This window comes from Paralichthys olivaceus, chromosome 7 (assembly GCF_024713975.1).
Source record: "Paralichthys olivaceus isolate ysfri-2021 chromosome 7, ASM2471397v2, whole genome shotgun sequence".
Lineage (NCBI taxonomy): Eukaryota > Metazoa > Chordata > Actinopteri > Pleuronectiformes > Paralichthyidae > Paralichthys > Paralichthys olivaceus.
Genome location: NC_091099.1, coordinates 18,003,529 through 18,027,698, shown reverse-complemented (window position 1 = coordinate 18,027,698; position 24,170 = coordinate 18,003,529). Strand labels below are relative to the sequence as shown.

Here is a 24,170-nt window from a genome sequence, read left to right as displayed (position 1 = left end):
AGAGGGAAAAAAGAAAAAAGTAAGTCACTCTCGAGGAGATATCTGAGGTGAGCATGTGTTCAGTGAACAAGTAATTCTGCTTCACTTCACAAAACTGGACTTTTCCACACAGTGATTTTCTAGTTTTTGGATTTTTTTCTTTCGTGATGTGGCGGCAACCTGACACTCCCGACCAGCGCTTCTTTATCCATTGTCTCTCAGCACCACCCTCAAAGATTGGAGGAACAGCACAGATTGTTGCTCACTTTCACACAGTTCACACTACTTCACCGAAAAGTGAAATATAAAAATAAATGTGTTTAACAACTACGAAGCGTCCTGGAGCTTGCTGAGTTTGGCATCATGTTGGTTTTATATTAAAGGTTTGTCTGTATTGCAGATCTGAATCTTACAACACACTTCTTGAACCTTCAACCAGTGTCTGAATAAAAAAAAACATGCTTCAGTGCCATGTTATACCAAAAAACAATAATTTATTATCATTTCTTTTGCAAAGTTCACCATTATCACACATTTTACCTGGCTACAAATGTGCCAACTACGCATTACTTGTAATGAGACCATCGGACATTTACTCAAAACAAATACAGGGGTTGGTTTCAATCTAAATTCACAATATTTCAGTTAAAAATGAGGCATTTGGAAATAGTATACTGTACATGTAACTGAACTATAATGTCTGCTGATAAATGGTAACCCATCAATTTCACCATTTTAGTTTTTCCATTATCCAATAGCTGTGTTCTGAGTCCTGCTCAGTGGCAATCATCCCAACACCAGTCCGTGACTGCAAACATAATTCAGAAACCACTACAAAATATTTCAGTTACGAAAAACTCAAATTATACAATGTATGAATAAGGCTGAGTAATATCTCTCTGTCGCACAATGATATAAAGAGAAGGTTTATTGTATGAAATCAGGTTGCCACACCAGCGTATCATTCAGTTTCTGCTGTTAAGGCTATGGAGTCAATATTATGTAAAAATACTGGCATGTAAAAGATATGAGCAGGTCCATCGTATTGTTGAATATGTAGAAAAACTCAAACCAGAATAAAAGTGAATACAAAATATTTTTTTTCCCAAAGCTGCAAACCAGACAAACTAATATGGAGAGCTGGCAATGAGTCAGGACACATGAACGATTTGGATTTTTGAGTCTTGTACCATTAAGAATGTCAAAACAATTTTTTTAAAATAAACTGACAATGACATAAGCAGAAATTTTCATTGGCCTCTCAGTCTTGCAGCTTCCTAAGTTTTGTCTCCTTGTTTGTATCTTTGTTGGAACTGGCTAAAGATATTTAGAAAGAAGAACACATTAAAAGTTTCCCTGTACGGTATCCAACTTTTAAAAGATGCTTTTATAAAATTGTTGATGATCATATTACAAAAGTTTTCTATTGACCAAAACCTTGTGTTCAGCAAGCTACAACCTCTAGATATGGCAGTTTGAGGTGAAACACTTCATAAGTTTAAAGGGGGTTTTCCCCTCATATCCCTGCAGAGTAACCCTGGGGTAGCACGTATGCGTTGGACAACTCATTCACTTTGAATAGTGTGACGTCACGCGCTGCCAGACTGCATCGCGGTTCTGTCGAGTTGTGTTGCTTGTGAGGCATCAGCCAATCAACTCATGTTAATGTGAAAAAGGAGGCAGAGGCAGCTGGTGAACCCGGTGTGTTTTCATCTGGTTGTGTTTATTTCCTGTTTACTTCTCTGCAGCATTGACTGCATGGCACGTTAGTGCAAAAACTGGTTGTTTGTCCCGAATATGAAACTGGGATTGTTGTCATCATGACATTGGCTTTCCCTCTGCCAAGCATTAACGCAATGCATACGTGTGAGTCCAGTGTTACAGAGGAGATGATGTTTAGATTGATGGTGGGACTGGAATGCATTTGTTATTACATTATTTTGTATTTAATAACAGTTACAATGGGGTAAAATGTAGTTGTTCAAATACATAAACATTTCATAATTGTTTTGGATTTAATTCTTGACCAATGAAACTATTCCAAATTACAACGCAATAAAAATTCAGCAGGTTTTACGGATTAAACAAACCTTGTCATAGTTTAATTCAGTGTAACTAAAACCATTAAGCCATCATATTTTGGATTATCTGTGTGGTTGACTGTCTTAACAAGTGTGACCTCTGAGCTGCGTCTATGCACTGATAGCTTGAAATGTAATTTCAACTACCTCTTGACTGATTTCCGCTTTAAAGGAAAGGTAGATCGTACCCACAGATTCCCTGCATTTTGCAATTGGCATGTGTACGTAACACACAAAAGAAAGACGTTATACAGTTAAATGGTTACAACATAAATATGAAAATAGAATTGAAAAGTTTGAAAAGATACTGTAAATGTGTAGTGTGAAGTAACAAAATAATTATATAGTCATAATTTCATAGAAAAATGTTTTTGTATCTCTGCTTCACGCAGAGTGATGTGAAAAACAATAGTGGAAAAAACATGAAGAAAATGCTATGACACCACTGATAAATTCTTTACAAAATGCTTTTTTGGGTAACAAAGTGTGAAAAATATTCCTATTGTCCTCCATAAAAACGCCACATTGAACGAGGCAAGTATATTATACCGCATGGGGTAGAATGTGTGTTTTTTTATACAGTAGTGACTGATAGGAAGGCATTGTGCACCTTGGCTCCCTCAGGGGCCTTAGTACCATGAGTCATCAGCTCCTGGATGGTCATCCAGTTGTCAAGGATCTTCTTGTTGCGTTTCTTCATCATCTTCTTGTGGCTGAGCTCTATGATGCTGACTTCCTTGCGACCCTCGCTGCTGCTCTGAGGATTTTCCTTCAAGCTTTCCAGTCGACTACGCTGCATGAACTCCCGTCTTTTTCTCTGTTCCTTTGCCCTGACCAGGTGCTGCTTCCTTTCCTCTTTACTCCAGTACCTTCCCATCTTCATTTCACTCATTGCATCATCATCTGTAGTCATCCCACCGCTACGCTCTTCTTTAATCTTCAGGGCTCGCTCCCTCAGGATCTTGTCTCTCACAGGCCTCTTAGTGATGTAGCGGGTTCCATCACTGCGGATCTTGACCTTCCACTCCATCTTGGGCTCATTAATGGGCCGCTGAGGCTCTTTGCACACACTGAGCAGGCTGAGCTGGCTCTGAGCATACTCCACAGCTGAGCGCTGCTGGATCAGCTGCATGTAGCTCTGGTAGTGGCGGGCATGAGCTGGGATGTTGGTCTGCCTCTGCTGGGAACTGTGGGATGGCGAGAAGTAAGGAATCTGGCAAGCATTTGTCTTAAGTGTCCCTGTGCTCTCCTCCTCAGCCTGAGGCGTATGCTCAGACTCAGATGGATTGCTGTGGTCGGGGCTGCTGCTCTTGCCTGGGACAGGAGCACGGCACACAGGGATCGGGCTGGAGCTGAGAGAGCGAGCAGAGGCAAGGCTACTGCAGAGGTTCCTCTGGTTGGTAAGACTTACCATCCTCTGAAGTGAATGCTCTGGGGAGCGGTCCATTGCCAGAGGGGTACTGCGTGAGCTCTCCGCTGTGTTATAGGCACTGGAGCTGTCCTTGTCCGATTTCTCCAGCCTCTCATGAATGTCTGCCAACTTACCCTTTGTGGGCTCGCCGTGGTGGAGGCTTTGGTTTTTGATGGAGGGCGCAGAGTGGCCCGTTGAAGGAGACAGCTGTCCCTTCCGAAGCTTGTGGGCCTGCATGATGTTCTGACATTCAAGCTCGATGCTGCGCAGCTCCTCGTTGAGCAAACGCAGCTCGTGCTGTACGCCGCCCTGCTCCCCCATGCTGCACTCGATGGTGCTGCGATGGCTGTAGAACAGGTCGTACTCACCGCTGTTACGGATCTGACACTTAAGCTCCAACAGCTGTTGGAATCGATCACCCTCCATCTCATCATCGTCCTCATCATCTTTGTCCTCTAGCCGCGTGGAGCCGATGGTACAGTGTGTGTCCCGGTTGTCTCTCAGGCACTGGGACAGACGTCTCTGAATGTGAGCCAGGACATTATGCTCCGAGCTTTCCATTCTGTCCTTTATACTCAGTACGCTGCTCTTGTGATGAGGAAGTGTTGAACAGGTGGGCTTATCATCTTCTGCTCTCTGAAATGAACAAACAAAACCAAGCTGAACTACTCAGATATGCAAATATGTGACACACAAAATTATAAGTTATGTTTAATGATCCACATGAGGATTATTTCTATTACCTTTGAATGCACTCACCGGAAAGTCTTTAATGTGTAAGTAAGCATCTATGTATTTAGGCAGGTATAAATGTTAACATGTGATATGACTTAATATAATAAATGTACTGTATTTATAAATGGATGGGGTAGTATTTTCTGAGTTTTCTTCAAAATGAATTAGAAAAAACAGGGGGCGTTTACAGTCAGTGTTGCCAACTGTTTGTCGCGAGATTCACTAACCTTTCGTATCTATTAGAAACTTCTCTTAAAAAAGCAACTAGCAGCACATCTAGCAACTTTTTGCACAAACCTTAGCTACTTTCCATAATCACAGTGGGCAGCCCTGTGCAGTGAGAAAATGACACACTCTCTCTATGTCAACTGTCAGTGAACATTACAGAGGCTGAGCAGCAGTTTGTTACCCACAAGGAGGCTGTGCACTGTGTGAGAGACGAAAGCTGCTTTCACATATGTACTGCTAACCTGAACTTCTCAAGACAATAACCCAAAGGAGCTGAATGTGTGAACGCAAATGCGTCAATCAGTTGTACAGCCATATACTGGGTTGTGACCTAGCCTTGTTGTATAGTAGTTTTCAATTTTACTTTTCTCATAGAATGAGAAAAAAAAGTCAATGAAAAAACCCATAAATATTTCAGAGTTGAGTGAATGCAACTCCAATCTGTATTTTCCTGAAGGATTACATGCTGTTTGCTGTTGTGAGTAACTCTGTTCTACAGTTGTGTTCAGGGATTGTTTCCTCTAAGCTTTTCCCTCTGAAGTCCAATTTATATGGATTTTTATAGTATGCAACTAAACAGAATTTTAAATTATTATTACTATTTAGAATTTAAATGGTTCAATGGTCCATAAATATTCATAATTATTATTTTGCATTCATATTTCAAAAGGGCAACCCTGGTTTTCACACAGTTTTGTGAGAAAAGTCAATGAAGAGTTTGATTCCATCGCTGCCATCGGCTAGATCTTTAGTAATTTTAAGGGAAAGGTTAATATTGACTGTGAATAGTGACCTTATACTGTCGAAACAATTAATATGAAGTTCATAATAATGTGGTACTACAGTCAGTCAATAAGTGGGGAAGATACCTTAGACTATTGCTATTGCTCTCACATTTTTAGGAGGTTTCATCTTATTAACAGCAAATAAAATGGAATAATTTTCCATGGCTTCTTAAAGCCAGATAACAAATCAAGTCATTGATTTGCAATTGCACAAAGTGTGTGTGTTGTTGTCGGACCTGTTCATTCTCCTGCTCCTCCTGTAAGGCAGCTAATTCCATCTCCTCTCTCTGCTGCTCCTCCAACATTTCCATCTTCAGCTGCTCCAGGAACTCGCTGTGCTCATCATCCAGCCAGGCCTCCTCCAGCTAAGAGTGAACCAAGAGTGAAAGCATATGGAGGGAGAGAGAGAGAGAGAGAGAGAGAGAGGGAGGTGAGTGTTATTTGTCAAGTCCTAAAGCTTGTGGCCACACACTGTCTCAAAATAAATAGTTGGGTGTTCGAAATTGGGGCCTAAATGGGATTTTCTGCAAAAACACAAAGCATGGTTTTGAAATAAGAAACCTCCAGCATCGTTAAGCTGTTTCCTATTTCTATTTCTAACAAATAAAAAAAATCCCCTCATCTTTAAAGCATGCATTCTGATCTTGAAATCAAGCCAATGCAATTTAATGGACAGATGACTGCCACCTTTGACCCATTTCCTGCACACCATCCATCATCTGTTTGTCTGCTTGATGTGAGTCAAATGGGATCCATAACTGAAGACTTCAGATTTAGTACTTAGACACATTTAATTATAAAGAGTCTACAATCGCTCCTGGCTCATCTGCACTGCGGCAGAGTCCTACCACTTATTTGCCATCGGCCTTGGGCCTGAACTCACTCCACATTAGCATGCCATTAGCTTTTATGGCTTAGTGTTGGAAGTCAATTACAGTGGCGCTACATAAAAATAAAACATGAGGTGTCTCCTTGGTGGCCTCTGTTTGGGAGTGGTTGTGGCGGTGGGGAGGGGAGAGAGTTGTCTACCCCACAGTACTAAGGCTTACGCTGAGCAATTATACTGTGAACGACTAAAGTTCAGGACTGTATTTTACCAATTGTTTCCTTTACTCATGTTAGCCTCAAAGTGGATTTATGCCAGTGTTTGGTTAATTCTAACCTGCATCTCAGGTCTGGCAACCAGCAGCACGATGTTCCTACACTCGTCATTGGAGAGTGCAGCCATTGCTTCTTCCCGGTCTTGTACATCCTGGCCATTAATCTGAAGATGACATACAAACATGATTAACACACTCACTATTAATTCAAACACAAGCAAGCAAACATGTATTGGAACACAGGCATATCAACACACATACACAGATGCCAGCTTAATCCACTCCAATACAAAAGCCATTAAGAAAAAAGAAATACCACAATAAAAGTGGCACTGCCGGGGAAGGTGTAAACACTCTTGAATATGAAGCAGGACTCAGCTGCTGTTATGAATGGGACAGTGGCTGTGGGCCGACGGAGCTGTTGTATCCGGCAGCGTACATACATCTAGCCGTACAATTAACTGGCCTCTGACAGGGGGCGTCCATCTTTTTGCAGGCAGACTAATGGCCCTGTCACTGGTGGATAATAGTTTGAGAGTAGTGGTCTGCCTCACAAATATACACCCCCTCTCCTGGCCTAAATCAGTCACACAACACATGGTGGACACTCGTACACAATAGGAACAACAGTGCTTATGCATCTGCCCCGTCAATCTCATAATTGTTTTTTTGCAGAGATTACTTGACTTTATTCCTGTTTCCTCTCTCATAATACTCAAATGTAAAAAAATAAACTGCATTTAATTGAATTCTCTAGCACCCATTCATCATCTGTATCCTGCAATGGTGAACATCACTTGTGGCATCTTAATGACCACTACCTGTTCCAACCTCAAAGCTGTAAAAATCAATATACAGCTATTTCATACCAAGAATAGATCTATAACTATATCTTCACCCAAAAGATATTGCTCCTCTTTGAGCTTGTAGCTTTGGTTTTCCATGCAAACTCCACAGTCAATCACTTAAAGCAGAGGCCCATGTTTTGTGTAAAGAAGCAGTGAACACCAGAGATTTCCCTCAGGAGTTGGTGATGACCAAAACTAAGGTCGCTCTTTTTGCTGAATGGGGCAACAGTTAAGAATATTTTTCTAGATGTCATTACCTCAACCAAGGACATAATGTTCTCACCCCTGTCTGTGTGATGGTTTATTTGTCAGCAAGATTCAGCAAAAAACTATTTGCTTTACTTGCTTTTTTTGCAAAGCTTTGGTGGTGGAGCCTGGGAAGAACCAAATTTGGGGAAATTCTGGGAATAACTGAATTTTGGTGAGGGTTCAAATCAAGAGGCAGATCCACTATCTTTAGCTCTGTTTCAGGACAAATAAATAATTTAGGTAATCAGACCACTTCCCTTTTTCTTTTACATTTCTTTAATAGGAATTAGAGAATCGTGGTGGAATGTTGAGTCTTGGCGGAGGTATGCGCTCTACTGAATGCCATTCGAGCCTATAAGTGGTAAAAGCGACACAGTAAAGCAAAAGTGCAACCTTGACAAAAACAATAATCACCCACCTAAACAACAGAGGCAGTGTTATCCAGCCCCCAGCCCAACACATTCCGCTCCTTGTCAGGTGCTGAACTCCTCCTCCAGATCTCAGTCCTGAAGCTGAAGCTGAAGGCTATTAACAGTCATAGCCTCTCAGCTATCCCACAGGAGGCCCCCAAGCTGCAGCACAGCGCCCTCCTGAACCAGAACTCTTAGAAACCCCTATCAACGCTGAGTTGGTAACTAAAGCAGCCAGGGGGGGGGGGGCACTTCTCCCCCTCTAACATTCACAGCGGGGGCAAGTTCCCCCTTTAATGTGCTTCCATTAATAATGAATGGATTCTTGTGCTGGAAGACAGCGGTTGTGTGCGACAAAATAAAAGCGTGGGGGGGGGGCAGTGAGAGAGTGTGTCCTGCTGTACCTGCAAAATGCGATCCCCCTCTCGGATGCGTCCGTCTCTGGCAGCGATGCTGTTTGGACTGATCTGTAAAAGTAGAGGAAACTAAATAATGACCCTAAAACACTTTCAATCTTCATTCAAGAGATTCAAAGAGTGGCTGAAAAAATGTTTTAACTCATTCTAAAGACATCACCCATAGTGTCTCGACTTTTACACACTAGGTTTGTGCCACAGAAAGACCACTGTTGTTGCTTGGTCAGTTTTCAGAGCCCTTTCAGCCCAGAGAGACAAACTCAGTTATCACCTTCATCATTTAAGTCCTCAATTGTATGAACCTCAGTTGCTATATGCTGGCAGGATGATAGAGCACTGGCCTCTGCATATAGCAACTACAGCCTATACCTCAACCCCGATACATGATGCACCTGCTCCTCCTATAACTAATGTTTGTGAACAAGGGGGCAGAACACTCTTTCATCAGCCACTCAATCGGCGTCTGGGGCCATTCGTTTCACTCTCTCCTATCAGGTGGCATCTCTGGAGATGGTGAGGCGCTGTGGCACTCCATCTTCATGATAGTCCACTCCTACACAGAGGACCACTCATTAAACAGGGGGAGGTCACCAGAAAGAAATGGGGGTAGGAGTGGAGGGGAAACTGGAGGTAATCTTTCTGCGGGTATGCGGAGAGCACCTACACCGTGGTGAAGCTACTACTGAAAACTGTAATACAAGGATCTGTGGCTGTGGTTAGTTTGAAATACAGCAAGAACATTTGAGTGAGCTTTGGTCCTTTCTGTGAGGAGTTTGCTTCTCTCACTGTTTGAATTCTTGGGAGAAGGCATGGCGAGTTTATTTTAAAGCATATTTCATTATTTAAAACATAAAAACTTCACTTCATGTTTCGCATTGACTCTGGGGACAGAGAGCAGACTCGTCCCACATGACCTGAGGGGTCTGGATGATTCATAACAAACAGTAGAGAAAATGGATCTGGAGAAAATTAGGGACCATCTTATAGAAAAAAATAACACAAGTCGAAATTTCCATCAACATGTTGACGTTTCAACCCAGTTGTAATTAGTAGTTATACTACAAATGAGGACTAAGTACTGTTAGACCACATCCATCTCTGAACTTGGCCTTTTAATCTCAACTACACACATATAGGTCTGCATCCTGCATGGTGTGACGCTATCACAGTGACAAAATCTGACAGAGATCTGCTAAAATACTCTAGACCACTGAGGTAGTTCCTGCCACAGTAGTCCACTAATGCAGAACCATATTTTTCCTTGATGACAAACACACACACTCACAAGTTCAGCCATGCAGTCGTGGCTGTTGACAAAGAGGTGACAGGTAGAGTGTAATCTGAAAACTGCCCATTTGAATAATAATGCCTGTCTTGGTTCTGCTGTAGACATGAAGGATGGTCCCTGCCCTATGCATGCTGGGATAGACACCAGCCTGTGAATAGAAATAAAGAGGGGTAGAAAATGGAAGGAGCATTGGATGAAGGAATTTACTTTTCTGCTGTTGGTTACCACTGTTTTGTGCAAGACAACTAAAACGAATATGACTTTTCAACAGGAGCTGCAAAACTGGGAAATGACCTTGCATTGTTTTTAACTTTGGATTGATGTTTTCTCGCTATTTATGTAAGATCAAAGCACATTACACCACGTCAAACACCATCCTGTGCACCGTGACATTCAGTCACCTCATCTAAATGCAGCATGCTCCTCTTAGCACAACTTCTGTTGTGCAGTGCGAACACTCGATGATGCTGCCAGCAGCCACAGACCTCTGTGATTTATATTCCACTCGGCTCTCAAAGCGAACACCTTCCAGGGTCCAAATCGACTTCAAACGAATCGGGGGGAAGGTTAAGCAGAACTGAGAACAGTATTTTTCAGTATTTACTTTATGCTACCAACAAGTGGGTGAAAATCAGAAGGCGAGAGTCTATTTGCTAACATGTATCTCACAGTCTGCTCGTTGATGTCTGCTGCACTGAAAGGACTGAATGCACAACTCCTGTGGCTAAGGAGATAACAAGAAGTTGGTTCGATTCTCAGCTCCTCCTGCATTCTGAAGAGTCCTTGGGCGAGACACTGAACCCTAAATTGCCCCTGACGGCTTAGCTGACAGTGTATGAATCTTCTGTGATAGGCACAACACTGGAGAGCTAAATTTATGAATGTGATTTATAATGTTAAGTGCTTTGAGTGGTCGATAAGACTGGAGATGTGCAATTTAAATACAGTCCATTTACAATTTACTCAAGACCTGTTCAATAATGTCATTTATGTTTAATAACAGAGTTCAATCTAAAAATTATTATATACCCAGCAGTGAAACTTGCTTTGCTCACATATACTGAATTAAATCATAAATAAGAATATGAATATTAAACTAACTTAGTCTCATAAATATAACTTTCCCATGTTACTGAGCTAGTCTAATCTAACGGTGATGATTGTCTGTTTCTTCAACAGTGTAATGTGCAAATGAGACTTCAAAGAAATGAAATAGAAAGAATAAGTAGAATATGCATATACCTTTTACCCCTGGAGGATTAATGCTTTATTTTTTCTAATGGCATGCATGTTGCATTTTTACAGTATCTCCCGGAGCAAGGCAGATGGGGAGAAGATAAAAGATTCAGTGTTTCTCGGGTGAAAAACTTAAATATGAGAATGTAGGACTTAATCATGGCAAACTAAGTTAGCAGATGAAACGCTCACAATCCTGTATGAATGGAAAGTAATTTAAGTTTTCCATCTCGAAGGACAAGATATCTACTCACCTCACTGACATAGATAGCGACATCTTCCTCTTCGTCCGTCCTGTAGCACAGAGTCAACCCCAACTTCTCTTGGCTGTTGAGTCGATACAATTCCACTTCCTAGATATAATGTAAAAACAAAAAAAAACCCAGCTGCGTTGAGTGAAATGCATGCTGATGGTTAGCAGGTATAAAGTTCACCATGTTCAACATCTTATTTTAGCATCATAGCATGCTAACATTCGCTGATTAGTGCTAAACAAAGAGAAGCCAAGGCTTATGGGGACTTCTTAGCTTAAAGGGGTTTGAAGGGGCCTTGAAAGTCTGCACTGAATGTCGGTGTGTGCGTGTTCATGACAGTCCATTTAATTGTTGTCAAGAAATTTCACGAATAACAAATGTCAAACCAATGGCAGCGGTAAAGGAAAAGTCAAGGATCACCAAAGTTATTGGATTTTATCCTCTGGGGACCATGAATGTCAGTAATCCATCCAGTAGATTTTGATATATTTCAGTGCGGAGCAAAGTGGTCGACCGACCAACAGCAACACATCGTCATCCCTGGAGCAAGGGCAAGTTAGGCATTTAAGGATATAGAGGACCACTCTGGAAACCTTGAAACGCCATCACACTACATTGTCCATTTAGTAACCGCTCTGGATTCTGATCACATCACACAGACTCTCTCAGTAGATGTTCTTTGACCAATTGTCCTTTAATTGTTGATGGTCAAATTTTCCTTTTTTTTAACACTTTAAGCCAAAAAGGTAGGGAAATCCTTTTGAGTGCTAAGAAGGTGCAATTTTAATGGAATTCCTGGACAAAATAAAGATCAAATGATGTGATTTACTAAAGTAAATGGACCTTGTGCTATTGTTTTGTTCACAATAGATGACGACATAACAGTTATGAAAGATTTCTGTCCCTGCTCACCTTGACTCAAAAACTCTACAACCTCTGAATAAGAAAAAAAACAGATCTAAGACACCAAATAAATTCTTTATACTTACATAAAACTAAAATGGCTACAATGGCTGCACAAACACTGAGGATCTGCTTCACTGAAGATCAAATAACAAAGTTTTCTCACAAAAACTCAACTTGTTTTTTGAAAATTGCCAACTCTCGTCTGAGGTTTTTGAGTCTCAAAGTGTTTGATCATGAAAGACGTTCTCAGTTCGCACAGTTCGGCTTTGATGAATGTCAGAGGACCGCAAGTGTTTTCAAGTGTTTTTCAAGCTGTTGCCAAGTTATAAACTGTTAAACTATAAATAAACTATAATTATTCTAATGCTACCAGATATTCATATTTGCTGCGGTGCTTACTTATTCTTCATCTTCCCGTGGGGAGAGCTCAACAAACTGTTGACTTACAAATCGTGGTTATCAAATTTCCCATGAGCCTCTTGGAACATAGATTAGTACCCTGGTGTCTGAATTCTTGATTCAAATTCACACTTACAAATGCAAAAGTGAGATTTCATTAACCCCACCCAAAACTTGAGTGAGTGTCACATTCCCCCTTAAAATGATATCAAAATCAACTAAACCACTTCATGCTCTCAGTTTCCCCACAACACAGGCGCAGCCAAACACCAAACAGCAAAAGCCTGTGCTCCATCTCCAAATGCTGAAACACATCAAGGGTGTTGGAGGGAATCAAGTGTGAAATGGCCTTTCCTCCCAAGGTCTTCATTAGAGCAGAAACGCACCAACTCTCAGCAGCAGGAGTGAGGTGGTAGGGTGGGGGGCAGAGAGAAATGAGGCGGTAGCGAGGGCTCTGGTGGGGCTCAGAGGGGTCTCACGCAGAAACAGAGAGATTCATTTCCTCTGTGACAAGAGTGGGTTGGCTGGTTACACGTGTCAGATGTGGCAGGGCTTGGAAAGCGGAAAAAAAGGGGGGATGATGTCCATGGTGGGATGAGATGAGGGGAAGAAGGGAAAAAAGCCAATACGACTGCCACCTGGTGCCCCTGGCTACCCCTTTCATCCTATTTATGACCCACTCCACTTCCCCATGTACACATATAAACACACCTTATGGCTCAATTCTCATTTCCCCCTTCTCCCCTGTCAGTCATTTTCTCTACCTCTGCTTTTCACACACATTGACAGATTGACGTGTGTTTGGAGCAAGCAATCACGTGCTGCTGCCAGGCTACACACACACCCCATACACACTCATACTCAAAAGAATAATTCCTGAGTCCCTGCAAAAACCCAGCGCTTACACAAACAAGTATACTCAGCAGGGCACACACATTAGCTCGACAAAAAAAGAGAGCTGAGGAAAAACGACATCATCTCAGCTTTGTCGTTTTATCTTTCTCAACAGCCTCCGCCTGACAAGAAGCTCAGATCTTTAATTGACTGCCTCAGAAGCAATGACAGATTCAAATCTCCGGCTGATATGAAAGGATACAACGTAAGAGATGGAAGAGGCTCTGTTGCAGACTACCTGAACAAAGTGAGCTGCAAAAAATCAGTCATTAGATATATTAAAATTTTTACTAATGAGCTTCTCCATTATTGTTGGTAGCAATATTATTAGTGGCACATCTCCTGATGCAATGGAGCAGTCATGGAGGTAATGGGAGCTACAGAGACAGCACACATCTTGCATGCTAATATGATGTGAGGGATATCTGTGGGAAATACTGAAATCACTAGCAATGTCTTGGAGACATCAGTCTAAAAATAAACCCCACAAATTAATTGCTAAGACTGAGGCAAAGCAGAGGTGTGAGTAGAGCCTGCATCATCCTTATCTAGCTCTGTGAATCAAGTTAATTTTGAATAATAAATGTGCAGTAGACTTATGATCATAGAAAATAGTTATCTACAATTACGGCATTTGGGATGAAAAATCAAACCTGTGTGTGTGTGCAGCAAAAAAACATGTAACCCTTACTAGAATTTTACTAGAATACTGTGTAGAAAGAACACCCACTCATGCTCAGAAGCCTTGGTGAAGGAAGGGTATCTCCTTATCTATCAAACACACATTCACCATTCTCCTTCTCCCCTTTAGATTTTTTTTCTTCCATTTTCCTGGCGAGCTCTCTGCCTCTCAGGCAGGAGATTGCAGCGTGGCACAGGGACGAGAGCTGAGAGTAAATTAATGACTGCGATGGCGTGATTGGGGGGAAGATTGGCGCCTACCATCAAAGCACACTGGGTGCTGTCGTAATAATGGCGCCTTTGATTACCAGTAATAGAAAAAGCAGTCGCAAATGCTTGGATGGAAGAGTTGGACGACTCTGAGCTTGGAGTACTTTTTTCTTTGTGTTGTCAGAACTCAATGAAACTAATCAAAGGAATGGTTAGTAACATGCACATATACACATCAAGGGAAATGTATAATTTGTGTGAAAATCTACTAATAAGGGATGACCTGTTTGTTTCATTATACCAAATAATTCAAACGTCAAAAATTTAATAAAAAAATTATAATCTCCTGTATGGCATCTAGGGTTTGCTTAGTTAGTTAATGTAAAGCTGTAATGAATAGGCGTTGTGAGATTGTTGTACCACAAAATTTGTTTACCCAGCCAAATTTGTAAGATTTAAAAAAATAATGTAATGTCACTCAACAAATCAAAAAAGCACCTGTTTGGTTAGTGGTGGATGCCAATGCTCATTTTACTCCAACTTGAGAATTGCAAATTTTGGCATGACAGTCAAGATAGCTGGCAAACTGTAGATGTCTTAGGTATAGAAACTTGCAACGGTTCCACTGATGCTACTGTACTTTAGCTTTTATAATGTACAAGCCATGATTAACGGCTCCCAAACCCTGCCAGTCCATATTCAGTACATGCACAGTGCAGAATGGAAGGTTACAATAGGAAAAATCACACATTTCCCAACCCTCTACCCTTGAACACAGTGTCAGTCAAGGCTGGTTAAATGTGTAAGACTGTGTCTTGTGTGGGGAGAGCTTTAAATTGAAAATGTGACTGTCTAATCAGGCAGTCTACTGGAGTCTAACTGGAAATACAGTTTATATCAGTGGTGGCTCAACTTTTGCCACAATGCAATACAACATAATTTTCACAATTAAGCTGCTTTCAGACATGCACTAAACTCTTTCTCCTGAGGTGCATGTGTAAATGTAAATGTCAGAGTGAGAGCCTCCAGATTATCTACCTAGTATAAAATATAAAGTCCACAGAAGACATAGATGAAGATGTGAGGAGAGCTTGTGGCAATAATGTGTGAAAGGCAAAATTGCGGGTAAAGTCCGGACCCAATTCTCCATACTTTATCTGCAGGTAAAGTAAACTATACTGTTTCAGCTGACCATAGTATAATTCATTACCAACCACAATTTTTTATACAATGATAAACACATTGGTTCTCTAACTTTGTCAGAGAAGTTGTTTTGCTCTTTGCCTTGCTCTTGCTCACTCTGACGCCCTCTCGCTTTCTCCCTCCTCTCGGCAGCCCCAGGAGAAATCTGTCAAAACATCCACAAAGTTTTTACGTTCTTCACAAGCAGCCCTCATTGTAGTTTCAGCTATAGGGTCCACGTTCCTGCAAGGGTCATGGAGTTCTCTGTCTCTGTTGCACATGAGAACGAACTTCATGCTCCCTCACAAGCAAGCAGATACTGGCACAGATTGAGCTACTTCTCATCCAGAAAGAGCAATAACTATGTGCAAACCCACACAGTCCATTACTACAAGTACTGCACCATAATGCATATGTCATATTTTTTACATTTTAACTTGAAAGTGTTGAAAATAAAAAGTACAGCTGTGATCTTGTGTCAGAATATTCACAACAATCTTGCATGACCTTCTACTCAGCCAGCCTTCTTCAGTTGTGTTTCATGTCTCCTTGGTACATGAAGTAACACACCCACACCAATGCAGCCCTACACTGTGCTGCTTTCGGTCTCAAATCCCACAAAGCTGTGGGACGTAAACACCTACAAAAACAAGCCTTTGTCTTTTATCGCTATGAGTGACATATTTTACAATGACAAACATCAATCATTTGATCCATTGTTGAATACATTTGGGCGGCTATGTGAATGTAAACAGTGATTGTCAGTGATGTAAGTACTTAACTAATGTATGTACTCTACATGCTGTGTCTGTTGATGTTCAATGATTACAGTCTTTAGTCCATATACAAGCTGATAATTGACTGGGCTGGTTGGAGACAACAGTGGTATATGGAGATCCCTGTGGCTACAATGTGTAAGTACAACGTCCAGCAACGTGAAAATCAAAATATCACAATTCTCTCATTAATCCACCCAGCCTACAAGTATAAAAATACTATGGATGTGTATTTCATTGGCATCTGGCATCCCACACCTCATCAGCCACTGTGCTCCAGGACTGTTGATTACTCTAACAGAAACATCAATACCCCGGGTGCATTAGAAAGGTGAATTCGATTTAGATGGTTTCTCTGTGATGTTAAAGTAAACTGCTCTCTCCCACTGTGCATTTTCATCTAACAAAGGTAATTTTAAGAAATATCTTTACTTCACTAGCTTCATCTCTGTCAGTGGGGGGGTTAGGGATTTGGTCGACCCTGAAAGCTTTTCAGTTTATACCTGCCCCCCCCCTCCGTGCCATTTTTCAGCTGACATATAGTAAGTAGGTCTGCATTAGTGGGTATCTAACCCCCAGAGCATGAAATAGAAAAAATGGTGCGAGCTACAAAGCATACACAGTATAATAGGATTTGTTAATAGCAATGAGGCATAAACAGAGGATTTCATACATTATATTTACGACAATTTGACACCAGGGCCTCTGCGATCCAAGTGGGTGCACAAATCTCTTCAGATGTGGAGAAACAGCTCGAGCTCAGTGGGTGGAAGCATTCAGAACAAATTCAAATGAAACAAATAGGGGGATGGAGGGGTGAGCAATCATCATACATCAGACGACTCGGAGGGCTTGTGCTGCCACCTCAGTGACTCCAAAATAAAGAATATTGGACCAACGCAGAGAGTGGTGACACTCTTGTTTACCTCCTCTCATCAACGTGGAGAATCAGTGCATCTGCATGGAAATCTGTATGGGATCATCCGCAGCTGCTCACTTACAGCCGAGGAAAGATGCAGAAGCAAAGAAATGTTTCCATATTTTTTCCTCTACCAGCCCTGCCACACACACACCTAGCTAGTGTTTTCTTACAGACACGTGGAAACATTTTACAAATCTCAGGTAACAGTGTTGCTGTCTGGAGCTTTTCTACTTTCTTTTTTTACTTTGTAGGGAATTAAAAGCGAAAACACATGGAGGTGTGTCATCATTACCAGTGGAAGCGAGGGATTTTTCAAGCTGGCTCAACGTGGCTGATCATCTGTTACTGCTGTGCCCCTGGGATCTGTCTGTCGAGTCAATTAGTGTTTGCACCCGTCCACCAATTGTTAAGCATCACAAAATATCGAGTGTTGACGGAATGTGTGTCCATTTGTTGCAGGGGTTAGGAAGGTGTTTCATGTTTGTACATGCGTGTAACTCTGCATTAATGCTTTTGCTGTTTGTTTGCAGTAATTGCACCGATTCAGCCTTTTCACAGTCAATGCTGAAACTAATATTTGAAGGTTTTCTACTTTCTACAATTTCACAGTGAAATCAATACACCCAGAAGTCAATACACCCAGAAGTCAATACACCCAGAAGTCACCGTGCTTGCTCATGATAAAACCAAGAGGGTTATGTTTTCACAACGGTTTGTTTGTCTGTTGATTTGTTTGTTTGTCAGAAGTCTTTGCAAAAATGGATTCCATGAAACTTAGTGGGAGGATGAGTCACAGCCTAAGACTGAGCCCATTCAACTTTGGCACAGATCCATAAAAAGGGCCCGATCCAGGAACTATCTTTTATGTTCTTTAATAATTTTCTAACATGTCCTTAAAGTTTTTTTTCACATTTTCACTGATTTCCCAGAAAAGTGTGGATCTCTCTAAATAATACAATACCAGACATATTGAGGGTAATGACATTTATGAGTGTGTGTCTGGATCTAGCTAATTTATATGTGGTTAAAATGTGTTGGTCCTTGGGGGTTTGAACTCTTCGATGGCCATTCTAGTTTTTATATGTTTCTATTTGTGTGTAGACACAGTGAGACATGTTTTAAATGGAAAGCTTTGGACGAGCTGGACGAACTAATTCTCTCCCAGAATGAAAGCAGATAGAACCCCATTGCTCCGTCTGTCTTTGGCCCTTCTGACACACATGTTCTTTTAACTTATCTACCAACATGTGAATTAAAAATTATCTGCAAGGAGCTTAAATTACCAATAATATCAGCCATGGCTGTTGTCAGCAGCGACGTCATGTGCAATTCTTACCTCGTATTCAAACTCTTCTGTCCTCTCTCCATCAGCAGGAATAGGGGAGAGGTAGTCTGTCCCTTCATAGTAATCCTGGTCCATTGTATGGAGAGAGTGACAGCTGTCAGTGGAGACAGAAAGAGAGGGAGAAACAGACAGGGAGGGAGGAAGAGAAAGAGACAGAGAGGTGGGCGTTAGCAAGATCCTTCCCTTCATTTTCCTTTAAACATGTCAATACTTGGAAGTGACAGGATTTCCTCGCCTTTGTCTTCGCTGGAATCTGAAGAATAAAGGATTTGTCGAGAGCTTTCACTGCCACAGACGCGCGTGTGATAAAAGTACAGCCCTGGGTTAATAACAGCATATCCACATCATTTGCTTCCTGCTCGTGACAGACAAAACCCCCCACATCGTACAGTGTCATTCTATTATGCTTCCCTCACTCACCGAACAAAACCGCATTGTGGGGTTCTAACAAGACAAGCACCCTCAGTGCCACACATGATAATCGTCATGGACAAAAACTTCAAAAAAAGACACTGTGTTTAACATGTTGAGTGATGCGTTCAAATACCGTCTGACTCTTTGCCCAGCACTGTAAAACTGTCACGCGACAATCTTCCAGTCACAAAACCAGACTGGTAAACGTCCGAATGATTTATACTCAGATCCCTCAATATTACACATATAACAACATTTGGCAATGAGTGCAAAGAACTCAATTACAGTTTTTACAGTCGTGCCTCAGACGTCAGAGTGACAAACATTTGCTGTATCTATAAAATCTGCTGTGTATTGAACTGTGCACCTGATCTCAGATGAAGAGAAGAAATTGTGAGTTTTATGGGACACATTGATTACACTTGGGTTCGGCCGCAGGCTGTAAGTATCCCACAAGCACACGTTGCACAGTGTTGCCTGGTTTTTTATTAGCCCATTTGCTTTAATCACCTTCCATGAGCCAAAATGGATACGCCAAGTAGCTCCAATTATGGTGAGAGGGCCCTGTGGGGAATAGTATGGTGATACTGTGAGATATATACACATGGCAATGATTTTGATGAAGTCATGTTATAGAGTTTTATACCTTGCATGTAACCCCGACAATAACATACAGTTTTGATGATGTTTGTAATAATGAGCGACACAGATGGAAGAGCCGAGTGAAACTCCATCTCTGAACGTCTGAGCAAGTCTCCAGTGACGGATGACGACGGATACTCAGGATGTTTATCATTGTTGGAATTAATTATCTACTGTACTGAACACACTTGGTTCACAGAGATAGTGCTGACGCCCCAGCTCTGTGTTATAATGCTATTATTTCATTGTTTCAGTCCCAAGAGCTGAAACCCAGATCTTTCTTTGTGCAAAACTATTTTTGTTCTCAGTGTACTTCTCCTTTGAGATGAAAAGAATATTAATGAAGATGAAAGAAGAGGAGATAATGATCCTCTTTTTCTTTTGTTGATTCTCAGGAAAACCTCCAGTCAATTCTCAAAATACTCTTTGACATTTAATTTTTTTTTCACTTGAGGCTGTGACTGTTTTGGGTGAACATGAATCACTGTGTATACTATCAGCATCTTACTTTCCTTTTATCTAATTTGGGATACATTCAAAATTAATACTTTATACCAAACGTTGAAATAACAAGCACGTATGTAATACCAAGCATGATAACTAAGACTGATATTATGCTGTGTTGCAGCAGCAAAGAGTATTGTCTTAAAAATAACAAATAAGAAACATGCAATATGAGCACAAGGTCTTGTAAACAGAATATATAATTTGTTTATAAAGTTGTGAAGGTCACTGAGAACAAATTAATGTGTATTTGTGAGAATCAACTATGCAATGGATTAGAAACTTAATTTATATTTTACAGGCGTTTTGCAAAATGCTAATTCTGTAAACACAGATATTTCTGCTTCATAGCTGAATAACACCTCTCACTTATGTCTCTTCCTTCTTAATTACCATCAGTCCCAGTCAAAGTCAAAACAAGGTCGCAACTACAAACTCTGTGGCACTGAACAAAATTTTAATTTTATATATGTGAATAAAAAATGAAATTACTTTACTGTACAATTTTTTTTACCCTAAGAAAGTAGAAGTCAGTATTATAGAGTAGTGCTGATTTACTGAGATGTAAAATACACATTATTATATACATGTATTCTGTATTGATATTGAGTTTAGTAAAATAATACATTTCCTCTTGTACTCACCTGTCAGAGAGCAGGAAGGGACAGACGTCAGGCACAGGAGGGGTCGAAGGCCGCAGCTTTGCCAGCGCCATGATGTGTTCAAAGGTGATGTCGGTCTGAGTGCACACATCCACCACATGGATTTCCTGAAGGGGGCCGTGGGGTCGGCCGCTGGGGGTCCGCCTGATGACCTGCACCACGACGGGTTCCTTGGCACCACAGAAGGCCTCCACTGTCTCCTCATGGTTGGACTTGGATAGCTCCTTTCCATTCACCTGAGGAACACAAGGAAACATATTTTGTGTGAGCATTTTTATGAAACACTATATATGTTGCTTGTTTGCTATAGGCAGAGTTTGTATGAGGACAGACAACCTTACTGGTTTAGATAAAATAGAAAGGTTCAGAACCAAAGAACCACAGTTTTTTTTATTTAATACATATATACGTAAAATATCTAACTGATTAACTATCTAATATAACTGATTGAGTCTTCCTACATATACTGTAAGTTAAACCTGTTTACATTTTTTACTGCATGTGCATCAGCCCTCAGAAAAACCTTTCATAACATATGAAGACATCATTGTGCCCTCAGGGCCATTTTGCCACACTGCTCCACAAAGCTCTGTAATGTCTTCGGAACAGATGATCAAAAAGAAATTTTTATGGATACAGTATTAGAAGTCATAGGCACGAAATTACAGTCTGATGCAACATTATCAGTATGTTGGTTCAAAGCCCAAATGACCTCTGTTCTGTTCACTCTATCTTTAACCTCATCTTCACAGAATGAACTTGGTTTTCAGGCAGATTGAAAACAATTTGCACAGCTGGCTTATAAAGGAAATAATTGCTTCATTAAGCAGCATTAATTTCTCTAAAGGACACCCCATGGAGGTGGAATACCTCAGGATGTGCTGCGGTACAAACGCTGAAAGTAGAGATTATAATTTAGATAACTGCAGAAAAAAAAGAAAAAAGGTTCGACATGAAATAATTACACTTGCAATTGCATTTAAATATGGTTTTGGAGTGGAGCATTTTGCTCGCACGGCAAAATGAAATGAGTTCAAATGATAACTAGACGAGTAAAAGAGAGCATTCATATTCACAAGTGTCAGCTGTGGAGAAATAGGAGCAGGGCTGACAAAGTGAATCACAGCCTCTCTTTAAAATGCAACATACAAACCAAACATCGCCTATAGTACTGTATATAACCTAAATTCTTCAGCAGTCGACATTTTCAAGTAACGCATGGCTGTGTATGTGCTGTGCCTCTAAATGAACATTACAGACACAGACGCCAACAGGGAATCCCTCCAGAGAAAGATTATATTTTTAACCCCAGATATTCCCCCACTCGTTTTTCATCTTTGCATAAGGCAGATCTGATATCGATTCAAAATAAAATCCCTTGATTGATCTTTTAATGGATGCCTTTTACAGTCTATGGTCTTTCCCCATGGATGCATGAAGATTTGATGCCATCACTGTTGCGTGTGGTCTCTCTGACCACACAGAGACATAAACCAGCTCTAATAAAGACAGTGCCAAGACTAAAGGGAGATGTCAGGTTGCATTTTGGATTTAAAAACTATGATGGTAGCAAAAAGCAAAGCCACAAGCGGAGAGCAGACTCCAAACTGAATTCTTTACACTTCTTATAATCACCTCTTATACATCTGGAATCTCAGAACATTTTTCTAACTTTACTCTCACCGGCGTCCCTCGGATTTATTCTTCCAATTTAAGACCCCCCACACAGCTAACATATCATTACCTGCTACCACAACACATATAAAAGATATATATAAGTGTTTGTGTGTGTGTGTGTGTTTTCCTGCACATGCCTCTGGAGACTGAGTGATGCCCTACAAAACTACAAACAACTTATTTTCTCGGCCATAACAGTAGCAATATAAAATTCCCTTCGCTCTTGTTGTGCTCCCACCTGCTCCCTTGCCCCCTGATGTGACCTTTGTTTGTAGCAATGTTGCATTAATCACCTGAGCGGGAGATAAACTGGGTCAACACAGCTCCTGAGGAACTGCAGGGCAATTTGGAGGAGGAAAAACCCCACCATGCAGCTCCCCTCATCCCTCCTTCCCTCCTAACCGCTTTATTTGGCCACTCAGCACATACTAAATACTCCAGCATGTACATTAGACTTTAAGTAGTGTATTAAAGAAACATGGAGCACTTTAATAATTAGCTTATATAGTTCTTTTAGCTGTCTCTGTCTCTCTCTGGTCATATTTTGCTGCTTGTCTCCTGCTTCGCAGCCTAATCCTGGAACAGGCAGCCGGGTGGAAACAAAGGAGTTGGACCAGACAAATGAGGCTGCCTATGGCGTATGACAGTCCCAGAGAAAAATGATCGAATTTCCCAGCTCTCCCTCTGGTACAGCCTGTCCAGCCCAGGCTCCTCCTCCTCTTTCTCTTCCGAGCCTTGCTGTTTGCAGTGAAACAATGAAATGAGTCATTAGGAGATGACGTACTCCCTTGGTGAACCCAAAATATCAGAGGTTACGACTACACTACCTGATTAACACAACTATGAAGTTTCATGGATGCAATTTTGCTTCAGAAACAAAATGATTAAAGACCGATGTAAGCAGGCATGGACGGACGGATGTACTCACAGATAACGATACCCCCTCGCATCTTATACCAGAAGATAGTAAAAAGAGGAGCCATGTCAGGAAGAGAGAAAGGAGTGTTGTTTTTCTATTCTCATCACTGGTTTTCATGAGAGCCAGATGGAACAATTAATTCCCAATCAACAGGGGAATATTAAGTAGCCTTAACTCGTGCATGAGGGATTTTTCCATCCTCTTTGGCTGACGTCTCACCGGCTTAACAAACGTATTCAGTCGGTGGTGTGGACCCATAGTCACATCTGACAGATGGGACGGGCTTCTATAAGACTGGCTGCAGTTTCCTAGATAATCGCAGATATTTTAACTGAAGATCTTCCATCAGCACAGTCCTCGAGATGTCTTAAGTCTCTGCAAAGTGAGTTAGGATACACAACGATGCTGAATGTGACTTCAAAGGGTGACATTTTAAATTGTAATTAGTTTCTGCAAAAAATATCAATTTTTGACAAAATTCAACATTATTTCCGATCACATTCACTTGCTCCCTACAAGCTGTAGCCTCTTAAAGTTTCATCACACAAAATTAACTATTCTCTTCAATCGCACAAATACATGTTCATTCATAAGCACCTGCTGGCGAACAATATCTGCAACAAATTATTTAGCAGCTGTAGAGTTTGTGGAATTCAACATATGCAGCTCTGCAGACGCTTCATGGCCACAACTGTTCCATACGCACTGAGTCAACATGAGTTCTCTCATTGGTCTGAAGCAAATCGATTGGGGATTATTCATGAGATCATTTGTTGCATGAAGATGATCAGGAAGAGTTGGGAGAAAACGGGTGCAGAGATGGACGAGCTGGACCAAGACACATGTGCTGGCTGTTTGCTCATGGATATGCCGCAGCTGTAGCCCAGAAGAGAAATTTGTTTTCGTTCAAAGCCCCCCGAGACAACCACAAGCTTTCTCACAACAAATGCAGTAAACCAGCTTAGTCGAGTGTAACTAAAGGATGAAAAGACTTTCCCTTTTTCCCTCACTTTCTCT

At 41.2% G+C, this 24,170-nt stretch overlaps 1 protein-coding gene across 2 annotated transcripts in view; it reads right to left on the bottom strand.

The window, feature by feature from the left end:
* Nucleotides 1-453: 453 nt before the first annotated feature.
* LOC109624604 (PDZ domain-containing RING finger protein 4-like) overlaps nt 454-24,170 on the bottom strand; it is a 123,633-nt gene continuing 99,916 nt past the window's right edge. For both annotated transcript variants that reach the window (XM_020079403.2, XM_069528732.1), the window contains 7 exons: nt 20,540-20,793; nt 18,327-18,429; nt 11,021-11,119; nt 8,231-8,293; nt 6,382-6,483; nt 5,456-5,584; nt 454-4,107 (listed from right to left, as the gene is read on the bottom strand). In XM_020079403.2, the coding sequence (XP_019934962.2) occupies nt 2,635-4,107; nt 5,456-5,584; nt 6,382-6,483; nt 8,231-8,293; nt 11,021-11,119; nt 18,327-18,429; nt 20,540-20,793 (2,223 nt within the window). In that variant the 3' untranslated portion in view covers nt 454-2,634. The remainder of the gene's footprint in view (nt 4,108-5,455; nt 5,585-6,381; nt 6,484-8,230; nt 8,294-11,020; nt 11,120-18,326; nt 18,430-20,539; nt 20,794-24,170) is intronic.